We start from the raw sequence: 11,334 nt of genomic DNA, 5'->3' as shown, positions 1-11,334 counted from the left end.
CCCTTACATATGTAAGGACCCTTTTATAGGTCCAAGTGAGCTTGGGGGCGGGAGGCTCTTATCCCCCCCCTCCCGGCTTCCGCCTTAACATAACCTACATATGTATGTACGTTTGTGTATGTAATGAACGCGTGCAGAGGAGTGTGTGTGTCTGTTTGTGTTGATGGCAAACTGAAGCGTCGATAAAATATTTGTTCACAGCACAAATAACTTTTTGGGTGTTGAAATAGTACGTCTGCGAGTGATATTTTCGTATACTTTTCAATGCATTCACAAACTTATATTAGGTTAAACAAGGTCTCACGAAGAGAAACTAATTTGCTTAAAAACGACTCCTTCACGGCACGACTTTTGTGTGTGTTTTGATAACGAATTCGCACTTTTTGGTTAGTAAATACTTGACATAAAGATGGACAGGGAGTATTACACAATTTCACAGGATGCTTTCTTTGGTTTTATAACCAGCTTAAGCCATTTAATTTGTATTTTGGGACATTATATCGCGACACCGACGTCAGCTGCTGCTGGCTTGTTTTTTATACAAAAAAAATTGAATGTAAGTGTTGGGCAGCGATGAAAGTCAGAGCTAAAGGTCTTAGCCAACATTATTCAACGGAATAACTATCCTCTTTCGTTTTTTTTTTACCGTTTTCGCTAAAACGTTTTTTAGACAAGATTTAATAAAAGCAAGTGTTAAAAATAAACCAGTCAATGAGAAAATAGGTTCATTAATCGGACAAAATTATGTGGGCAGGGCTCAATATTCTATCTAGCTAGTAATATTCAATGGAATATCAAAAACGAGGAATATGAATAATAGAACTTGAATTCGTCAGTATATTTACGGTAGATTTTTTAAATGAGACGGTATATTTCTGAGGATCGAATGGTATATTTTATAGATAAATCCGATAACGATCTAGTTTAAACCCACACTGGGTACGATTTGCCGGCAATCTCTTCGCTGATTTTAATTCGACCTCCAGAGCAAGCGCATAGGAGTGGAGAACTTTTCGCAGCATGAGCTGCATCCAAATCCGGACGATAGCAAGCCTGAAGCATATTCAGGAGCCGCGGACTGGGTTTTTGTCTTGGACACCCTGAACTTTTGCTTCTGGACACCGAGTGCGTAATTTTGCCATCACATGAAATGATCTCTAACCCAATCTGACTAATCTTTTCATAGATAACTATACCAAATACAAGGTTTACGGCTACACGGGATACTTTGCCCTCTGTGCAGCCATTAAAAGGGCCATCGCTGACGGCTTAAATGTGACGAATGCCAAGTTCTACTCGGAAATCGACAGGAAGACGGTGGAACATATATTCCGATCGGACGACGGCGAGACCAAGATACCGCTGATCCAGAAACGGCTCGACTGTCTCCATGAAGTGGGCAACAGACGGCTAAAGAAGTACGATGGCCGCTTCGAGAATGTGATCAAGGCAGCCGACAAATCGGCTGTGCGTCTGCTAGAGCTGATTGTCGAGGAATTCCCGTGCTTCCGGGACCAGGCAGACTTTGCGGGAAAGCGCGTTTCGATCCTGAAACGGGCTCAGATACTTGTCGGCGATATCTGGTCCTGTTACAGGGGCAAGGGTCTGGGCTTTTTCCACGACATCGATCAGATCATCAGATTCCACAGGTGCTGGTGCACTTCGGCAGCTTACAGTACACGCCGGAATTGCTAGAGGGGCTCAAATCGGATACAATTCTGGAGAACGGAGATCCAATGGAGGTGGAGATACGCGGAGCATCGATATACATAATCGAGCAGGTCAAGGATGTGGTGATGAAATCCTTGAAGGAAGACCATCCAGAAATCTCTTCCGACAACGTGAATTCTGTTGTGATTGACCAGTACCTCTGGGACTACAGACGCCAGTATCAGGCGGACTTGGAACATATCCCATTCCACAAAGTCTTGAGCATTTACTATTTACTATTAACTATCAACTTGACCACGAATAAACATGTTGGCGCATACGTTAAATTGATTTCCTTTAATTAAACAACGGGCTCTCTTCTAACCAAGATCGGATGTTGTCTGGAATCTACAAAGTAATGGGCTTGGGCTTGCCCTGCTGCGAGGCGATGCGTTCGTTGTATTTCTTCACCGACTCCTCGCGGGACAGGTTACCCTTGCGTGCGTACCGCTGGTTGATCAGGAACTTGACATCCATCTGTTCAAAAAGATAAGCCGGGTTAGGATATGTGCTCGCATATAAAATAAATCAATTCTGTTTACTTACGCCCATGGTGGACTCGTGGCGCTTACGCATGGGGCGCTTGATGCCATTGCGATGGGCCTTCTTGTTCTGGTTGTGGTTTGTGTGATTCTTTGACTTGGCCATCTCAAACTAAGTTTCCAACGCAAATATCCGAGCATCCAGGGGTTGGCGGAGCATGAAAACAGAAAATATTTCACATTAAAGATACTTCAAGGTACGGGAAACACATTATCACTCCCAGATCTGGTCGATTTATTGCGAAAATCTACGCTTTTCCGGATTTAATATTGACAAAATTTCTGTTGCAACCTACGTTTTTGACACTTCAGCGGAAAAGAAGCGGAAAAGTGTGACCGCGGATTTGTCGAAAAGAAATATACGGTCCGACCCTTAGCCCATTTAAGCCCCCTTTATTTAAATAGGTTAACAACTTGAGTTAAAAGACGGAAAATGGCCATGTATGTAATTTCTTAATGTAGATCTATCCTAACTAGATAGAAACCTCTACCCTAAATATATAATCTTATCAGATTGACTGGGACCAGTGTTCCAGTCCCACCTGAACGATAGGTGGCCAGGGCTGAGGGCGACGCGCCATCTAGCGGAAGTCCAGGGAGGCTCGATGGTGTATGTGGACATCGGGGGGAGCTGGAGCCGTACTGGGGATATAAGGAATAGAATAGGATTAGTTATATGTATTAGTAAGGGAAAAAGGGATAAATAGGAGTGAAAATATTAGAAAATCTGGATTGGATTATGGAAATTGTGGAGCGTGGACGGAAGAGTAACGTCGAAATTTGAAATTTTGTGCTTAAAACAGAAAGTTTGAAGTGAGTACAGAAAAAAGCGGGCAAGAAAATAGTATGTAATGCAGAAAATTTTACTCACAGCCGGCAAGGAATATAGCCACCAGAACCGGGCCAGAAGGTTTCCTGGAGAGGATCACTGGAATTCGAGAAAGTCGACTGCAGAGAAGAAGACTGTCCAACGTGAACCTGAGTGAGTTCGTTACAGTTGCGCGTGTGTGAACCAAGAAGCACGAGACGCGTGAAGGGGGGGTGAAAGAGGACTACTTAGCTGCCAGGGCGATTCTAGCGACATCGCAACGTCGTTGCATCGCCTTCCAGTGCGTGCCACACGTTTGGTCTCATTCACCACGTAAAAACCCCGAAACCCTATTTACACACACACACGCGCACACGTATACACGGACCTATATAAATTTAGGCCTGACCGGCCACGGCCAGCGATCGCCCGCGTCGTTTGAACTTAAAAAAAAAACATAATCCGCACTCCAAACACCGTTCCACATTAAATGTTATTTTGTTCCGTGTGTTGTCCTTTATTTAGTAATTAGTATTAGCTTAAACCGTTTAACGTAAAATCTTGGCCATTGAACTAAATATGTAAAAACACCAACACCTTACTTTTTTTTTTTTTTTTTTGGTTTTAAATCATCTCAAGGATGATCAGAATTTTGATCGTAGCACTGAAGCCACAATGATCAGATACTGGTGATGTAGTTTGGCGAGTTTGACAGGTCGGTATATAAAAAAAAGAGGAAAATTACTTAACTGTTTTAGAAAATAAACTGAAATTACTTTATAACATGATGAAGAAAAAAGGGGTCAAAAGTTTAAGTCAGCAGTTTTGATGAAGATTGCCAGCTCTCTGAGATGTAGCGGCTCTTTTTGTTACACTTGGCTTGTTTCCCAGAGGGCAATTCCGGCTAGCTGTCGACCCCAGGGCTGGGTAGTTCCCCTTGCCCGCCAAATGTAGACAAAAAAGGAGACATACTACTTCTCGGGACATCAAAACTAACAACAACCTAACAACAACAAAGAAAATCATAAACAGACGGCTATCAAGTGGGTGAAGCTTGGGTGTTATCACTTCGCGCGCCCGCCCTACCTGTGACCAAACACAACGTTCATTTTGGCCACCCTCTGCTGGAGCGGTAACGGCTAGCCTAATCCATGGCTTACGCCACGCGTCCGCCCTCTATTTTAAATTTAATGCATCATGCTTCAATATATATCCAAGCTTTAATAATCGTAAATTGACAATTTCATCTTTCTCATTAATAAATAGCTATACTCAAAATTATCACTAACCACTAAGAAACACCAAAACGTTCGACACAAAGGCAAACAAGGAAATAACTGCTGAAATTTCGTTCAACCAACAGGGATACCCTCACCCATACGTAATGGAATATGTGTAGATGAGTGGATCCAGTTTTACGGGAGTTAATTTACCTCGGGCCCCTACGGAGACTTAACCTACCAAGAGCTCTTGTTAAGGGTCCCCGGGACAACAATAAACAATATTTTTCCACAAATCGCTCGACCAAATACGGTGGACGATGGGACCCCCGCGTCACCCACTAAGGGTTAATCTTCTGGCACTGAACAGCTGATCGCAGATTTAGGTTCGTGAAAGGTGTTGGTGTTTTTACATATTTTTTTTCAATGGCCAAGATTTTACGTTAAACGGTTTAAGCTAATACTAATTACTAAATAAAGGACAACACACGGAACAAAATAACATTTAATGTGGAACGGTGTTTGGAGTGCGGATTATGTTTTTTTCTTTAAGTTCAAACGACGTGGGCGATCGCTGGCCGTGGCCGGTCAGCCCTAAATTTATATAGGTCCGTGTATACGTGTGCGCGTGTGTGTGTGTGAATAGGGTTTCGGGGTTTTTACTTGGTGAATGAGACCAAACGTGTGGCACGCACTGGAAGGCGATTCAACGATCGTGCGGTGTGGCTAGAATCGCCCTGGCAGCTAAATCGTCCTCTTTCACCCTCCCCCTTCACACGTCCCGCGCTACTTGGCTCACACACGCGCAACTGGAACGAACTCACTCAGGTTCCGTTGGGCAGTCTTCTTCTCTGCAGTCGACTTTCTCGAACTCCAGTGTCCCTCTCCAGGAAACCTTCTGGCCCGGTTCTGGTGGCTATATTCCTTGCCGGCTGTTAGTAAAATTTTCTGCATTATAACCTATTTTATCGCCCGCCTTTTCTGTACTCACTTCAAACTTTCTGTTTTAAGCACAAAATTTCAAATTTCGACGTTACTCCGTCCACGCTCCACGATTTCCATAATCCAATCCACGTTTTCTAATATTTTCACTCCTATTTATCCCCTTTTTCCCTTACTAATACATATAACTAATCCTATTCTCTTCCTTATATCCCCAGTAACGGCTCCAGATCCCCCCGATGTCACCTAACACCATCGAGCCTCCCTGGACTTCCGCTAGATGGCGCGTCGCCCTCAGCCCTGGCCACCTATCGTTCAGGTGGGACTGGAACACCACCACGAGTATGTCGTCAGTCCCAGGAGGGACAACATACGCGTGGGCATGCCCACCGGATTCCGGAACACTATTCAGCACACGCCGGCGTGCCCTGCATTCTTCTGCCGCGCCCAACGTAGGCCACACCCACACCTCACTACATTCTCAGGTCTTTGGCGTGGTACACTCCTATGGGACGGCGGTTAAGGTACTCCAGAGCATACGCGTTCTCTCCTACTGGCTTCACTACCCGGCATCGGATGAATTTGCGCGCGAACTTGGCATTAAAGCCTTTTCCAAAGTCACTAAGGACAAAATTTCGGCGAAATACCTCTTGTCCCGGCCTCGCGTAAAACACCCGAGCTCGCTGGTTGTATCTTACCCTACTACGCTCGTATGCCTGATGTAAACTAGCGCGAATCCTCTCTTGGATGAGTTGTCGCTTGTCCTGACCCTCCAGCAGCGATATGTCATGCTCGCCGATTGACCGCAGTCGCTTTGCCAGCTTGTAGCATGACCCATGCAAATACATTTGCTGCCCGAAGACTGCAAAGAATGGTGTTACGCCTGTTGCCTCGTGAACCGAGTTCCTAATAGCCAGTTCTATCTCCGGCAGATGCACATCCCAGTCCCGGTGATCGTCTTCCAGATACGCCCGAATCGCGCTGAGTACTGGGCGATTCACGCGTTCGGCTGCGTTACTCTGCGGAGAATACACTGGCGTCCTCATATGACTGACTCCGAATGCATCGGTCATCTCCTTAAAAGTTTTCGAGACGAACTGAGCCCCATTGTCCGAGTGAATCATCTCCGGCACTCCAAACTTGTAAAACACCTCGTGAACGAGGAATCTTACAACTTCCTTTGCTGTGGCCTTAGTCATGGTCTCTAGGAATGTGAACTTCGAGAACTGGTCAACTACAATAAATATCCACGCCTGACCGTTCTTTGACCGCGGATATTTGCCCAAAAAATCAATATAAAGTTTTTGGAACGGGCGCTCAGTGACCACTTCTTGCCCCATCCCGACCTGCATCCGATAATTCGGCGCTTTCGACTCCTTGCACACGGTGCACCGTCGGATATAATCCCGCACCTCTATCGCCATGTTCGGCCAGTAAAACTGCCTACGCAATAAGTGCAAGGTTTTCGCGATTCCTCCGTGCGCTGTCTTCTCTTCCGAATGTGCTTTGTCTATCAACGCGGCCGTCAGCGAACTCGGAACCCACAATTTCCAGACGGCGACCTCCAGTTGATCATCCAATCGTTCAAAGCGCATGCGCTTGAATATCATGCCGTCAACAATCTGGAGATCAGGTAAGCGGTCTTGGTTCTCTGTTATTTCCTTCCTTAACTCCTGATATTCTCCAGATTCAAACTCCACCGTTTCAAAACCCAGGATACTACTCGGATCCACTTCCAGCTCTTCAATACTGCGTGACAATGTATCTGCCACTACGTTGTCCGCTCCTTTCCGGTGTTCTATGCCGAAATCGAAGGCCTGCAGTTGAAGGGACCAACGAGCTAAGCGACCATCCAGGTTCTTCATGGTCATGAGCCATTTGAGACTGGCGTGGTCAGTTATGACTGTAAACGGCATAAGCTCTACGTACGGACGGAACTTAAGGATCGCCATGAGCGCTGCCAGACACTCTTTCTCTGTCACCGAGTAGTTTTTTTGGTGGCAATTCAGTTTGGCAGAGAAAAACGCTATGGGCCTCTCGTTCTGCTCGTCATCCCTTTGGAAGAGTACGGCTCCTACTCCATAATGTGAGGCGTCGCACTGTATGTAGAAGTGCCGCTTGAAATCCGCGTGTACCAGGACTGGTGCCGAGGTGAGTGCAGCTTTTAGCTCCCCCATGGCTCGTTTTGCCTCCTCCGTCAATTTAAACTTTCCATTTCCCGACTTTTTCAGGGCGTCTGTGAGCGGACCGGCCATCTCAGCATAGTTTTTCATAAAGCGCCGGTACCAGCCCGCAGTTCCCAGGAAACTACGCAATTCTCGAACAGATCGCGGCTCGGGAATGCGCAAAATGGCCGACACACGATCCGGATCCATCTTCAGCGCTCCTCCTCCCACTATAAATCCCAGGTATTTAATGTTTTTATAGCAAAAATGAGATTTTCTCAGCCCTATCGTTAAATTTGCTTCTCGTAGACGCTCGGCAACCTGTCGCAGAATCTTCACGTGCCTTTGGAAGTCCTCAGCTATAATCAGCAAGTCGTCGAGATACGCATAGACGTTTGAACGCATTTCAACCGGAATCACCTTATCGACCAGTCTACATAGGCGTTGTGCGGCGTTGCAGAGGCCAAAGGGCATCATACGGAACTGGTACAGAGGCCGTCCCGGCACCGTGAACGCCGTATATGGTCGACTCTGCTCGTCCAGCTCGATTTGCCAAAAAGCGAATTTTAAGTCGACGCTGGAGATATATATAGTCTGATCGAGACGCGACAAAATCCCCTCGATGCTAGGAAGTGGGTAAGCGTCCTGGATGGTTACTTTGTTGAGCTTTCGGGCATCGAGACAGAAACGATTTTTGCCCGGCCTTCGCACCACGGTGGTACGGTTGCTCCACGGACTATCACTGTACTCGATGACTCCCAAAGCCAACATTTTGTCCACCTCACCACACACCACTTCCTGCATCGCTGGCGACAGCGGGTAATGTCGATCCTTCACAGGCTCGGCCTTCTCCACCACCTGAATTTTGTGAGTCTCTCTCGACGTCCTCCCCAGGCCTACGGCTTCGAAAGTCAGAAACTCTGCCTTCACCTAATCCAAGGCTGCCTTTTGCTCTTCTGACAACTCCCATTCTTCCTGCACTATGTCCTTCTCCGGGCCTTCCACATAGTGAGCGACTTGATCATCCAGCACTTCTTCCACTAATCTGTGAGATGCCCCTACTGGACCTTCTCCCATCACCTCAGGAGCCAATGAGAATACCCGCCAAAAGTCTACCCCCAAGTAAATTTCCTGTTCCAAGAACGGGCATACGAAAAACGTTAATCTTTTTACCTCTCCCTTGTATTTCACCGGTAATTCCACTCGGCCAACGATTGAGCGATCTTCCCCATTCGCTACCTTCACTATAGAAGAATATCGACGAGCCTCCACGCCCAGCTTCTCCAGGAATTTCTGACCATTACACCCTAGCATGCTGTGTGTAGCGCCTGAATCCAACAGGCCTCGCACGGACTCGCCCATTATAGAGATTTCTGCGAAAACTCTCGGGTCTTTCTTGCACCAACGCTTTACTGAAGCAATCACCTGCCTCCTCATAGCTCGCCTTTGCTTAAAACGGGATCTCGCCTTTCTCACCCGCACCGACAGTGCTCGCATACCATCCACTCGTAGTTCAGAAAATATTATATTTCTGGTTTCTAAATAATTTCTTAAGCGCTCTTCATATGATAAGTTCCTTAACCTAGCATGCAATTTACGTCTATCTTATTCATTTTTATTTTCTTCTACTTTCTCTGCGCAGGCCCCTTCTGTGAGCGTGATTCGCCTGCTTGGATCGCACCCCTCTTCACGTTTCCCGCGCAATTCGGACAGGTTGGACAATATGCATCGGGCTTTCCACACCGGTAGCAGAAAATTCGCCTCTCCGATGCCATACAGTCCCTAAAGCCATGATCGGTCTGCCCGCAGTTCCAGCAAATCAACTTCTGTGGAACACGCTGTGTCACTTGCGCTTCCTCAATGACCTCTGCCTCTTCATCGCCAATCGACCGATCCTGCGCGACCTCGCTGACGTTCGCATTCGGCCCGCGACCATAGTTTGTGGCTTTGGGTGCTCCTCGCCACGAAGATCGAGCCTTCCTCTTCAGATGTGCCTCTATTTCCACGCACTCATCCCGCAGTTGGTCTAAGGAATAAACCCGTAAGCCGTAGACGAAACTCGCTATCTCATCTGTGAGTGCCTTTTTGACGATTTTTACCATCTCCTTTTCAGGTGGTGGCATCTCCAACCTCGACGCGAGCTTTCTCATGACATGGAAAAAGTCTTCCACACTCTCGTTTGACCGCTGCATTCTTTCTCGCAGTTCTCTCATGCGGTCGAACTCGGACGCCGTGCCTCGGAAACGAGCAATTAAGTCGCCCCTTAGTTCCTGCCAAACACCACCGCCATGATTCCCATTCCCGCGCGTTTCCTGTAACCAGGTGATGAAATCCCTATAGAACTTCATCCCACGGACAGCGGCATTGGGCTTGTAGGAATTCAATTCGGAACACAAAATCCTCGACTGTCATTTTGTTGCTGTCTCCGTCGAACGTCACGTCCCATTTTTCAACTCGGCCCCACCGTGGCCAAGGTCTATAACCCGGGGGATTTGGATGCGGATCTTCTCGAGGAATCCCACCAGCTCTCCTACCCTCGCCACGACCCTGACCCGAGTGTCTGAGTGCTATCGGGTTTCGCCAATTTCGCGCTTGATGCCCACCCCGTTGATGCTGCTCACTGGATGCGGTCGGTCCTACTCCTGAAGACGGTTCCGGACCAATACCACCTCGCCCCGAGCGAGCCAAAAATGGTTTTGGTGGCGGAATCGGCGCATCAGTCGTGCTAGACGGCTTCCTTTTCGGGATTGCTCCTCGATACTCCTGCTCGTGGTGAACCTCCTCCCGCTGCGGTTCCTTCTGCTGCTGCAGCTGTCTAACCGGCTGGAGTACCTCGTTGAGTTGGTGCATCATCTCGATAAACCCCTTACGCAACTCCTCCTGCAACACCCGACTAATCGAGTCAGTGTTCGCTGCCCTGTGTGTCGCATGAGCCTGAGCCAACGATACGTTGACTGCTGATGCCAGTTCGGAAGCAAGCGTGGGTGTAGGATCGGACATTGGCCATTCTTCTGACCTGGCCTGGACCGGTGTTCTTGGCAACCCACCCACAGCTCCAAGTTCCTCCCGATCTTGATCAAACATCGCCCCTGACACTTCTCCTATCTGGTCCACTGTTTTGTTTACGCGTGATCGCGTATGATACTGTCGACTACCCCCTTCTTGTGGCATCTGCACCGAGCAACACCAATATTACAAAAAAAAAGGGAAACTCCTAAACTAAGATAATATATATAAATAAAGAAATAAATACCCAAAGAAATAACTAGTAAGAATAAATAACACCACGCTTCGGACCAATAAATACTCCGATCAATAAATAAATAAATACCGATATAAATATTGCGTCAACCAGCGCCGTTAACGAGATATATGCAATTAAATATTTGAATAAATAAATAATAACATACATGTATATTCGATCGACACCTAAGACACTCAAACTTCAAACACATTCAACACAACACAAAACCTAACAACAAAAATTCCTAACAGTTCTTCTTCTTCTTACAAGATTCATTAAGAGGGGGACACGTGACTAGCCGGGACCAGTAACCGCTCCAGTTTCTGCGCTTCACTCGACAGTCGTCCTACGGATATCCTATAATTACGAACACCACCTTTGTGTGGCCTGTCATCTACTCTAGTCATCGCTCTAAGCGATGGCCGATAAACGAGAAGCCTCACGGTGCATGAGCTCACTTTGCTTGTGATTTGTTCCTGTCATCCATCATACCGATCTGCCATGACAACAGATGCATCGCGGGTTGTCTTTACGACTCCCGGGCCACCTACTCCTCACCACCTCTCGGCAGACAGACAACAGGTTCAAAAGCACGAAAGCGGCTTTGTTTTAAACAAACAGGTGCGAAACTACAATGAACATTTACCTACATGACTTACTCTAACTTATTCCAATATCACATTCCATCACAGATTTATTCGAT

General features: G+C 47.0%; 1 protein-coding gene, 1 long non-coding RNA gene and 1 pseudogene across 3 annotated transcripts; 2 read left to right on the top strand and 1 right to left on the bottom strand.

The window, feature by feature from the left end:
• Positions 1 to 974: 974 nt before the first annotated feature.
• Positions 975 to 2,036, top strand: LOC117189787 (annotated as a pseudogene).
• On the bottom strand, positions 1,989 to 2,650 carry LOC117189789 (60S ribosomal protein L29). Its single transcript, XM_033394858.1, has 3 exons — positions 2,549 to 2,650; positions 2,257 to 2,364; positions 1,989 to 2,187 (listed from the first exon to the last, which is right to left on the bottom strand). The coding sequence occupies exons 2-3, from the start codon at positions 2,356 to 2,358 to the stop codon at positions 2,059 to 2,061; spliced, it is 231 nt and encodes a 76-aa protein (XP_033250749.1). The 5' UTR covers positions 2,359 to 2,364; positions 2,549 to 2,650; the 3' UTR covers positions 1,989 to 2,058.
• A 1,977-nt stretch (positions 2,651 to 4,627) lies between these two features.
• On the top strand, positions 4,628 to 5,538 carry LOC117189794. Of its 2 annotated transcripts, none has more exons than XR_004473571.1 (2): positions 4,628 to 4,666; positions 5,441 to 5,538. It is a non-coding gene; the product is annotated as an uncharacterized LOC117189794 (long non-coding RNA). The 2 variants fall into 2 exon arrangements; XR_004473570.1 differs by lacking the exon at positions 4,628 to 4,666 and adding an exon at positions 5,176 to 5,214.
• The last annotated feature ends 5,796 nt before the right edge of the window (positions 5,539 to 11,334 follow it).

This window comes from Drosophila miranda, assembly GCF_003369915.1.
Source record: "Drosophila miranda strain MSH22 chromosome Y unlocalized genomic scaffold, D.miranda_PacBio2.1 Contig_Y1_pilon, whole genome shotgun sequence".
NCBI lineage: Eukaryota > Metazoa > Arthropoda > Insecta > Diptera > Drosophilidae > Drosophila > Drosophila miranda.
The sequence above is the reverse complement of the archived record's forward strand: the minus strand, read 5'-3'. Positions and strand labels throughout refer to the sequence as shown.

Bases quoted from the DNA above. Each gene is read 5' to 3' on its own strand.
- LOC117189789 (XM_033394858.1), bottom strand. From the start codon at position 2,358: ATGGCCAAGTCAAAGAATCACACAAACCACAACCAGAACAAGAAGGCC. The intron at 2,188-2,256 runs GTAAGTAAACAG...CTTTTTGAACAG, and splicing joins GCCACGAGTCCACCATGGGC to ATGGATGTCAAGTTCCTGAT.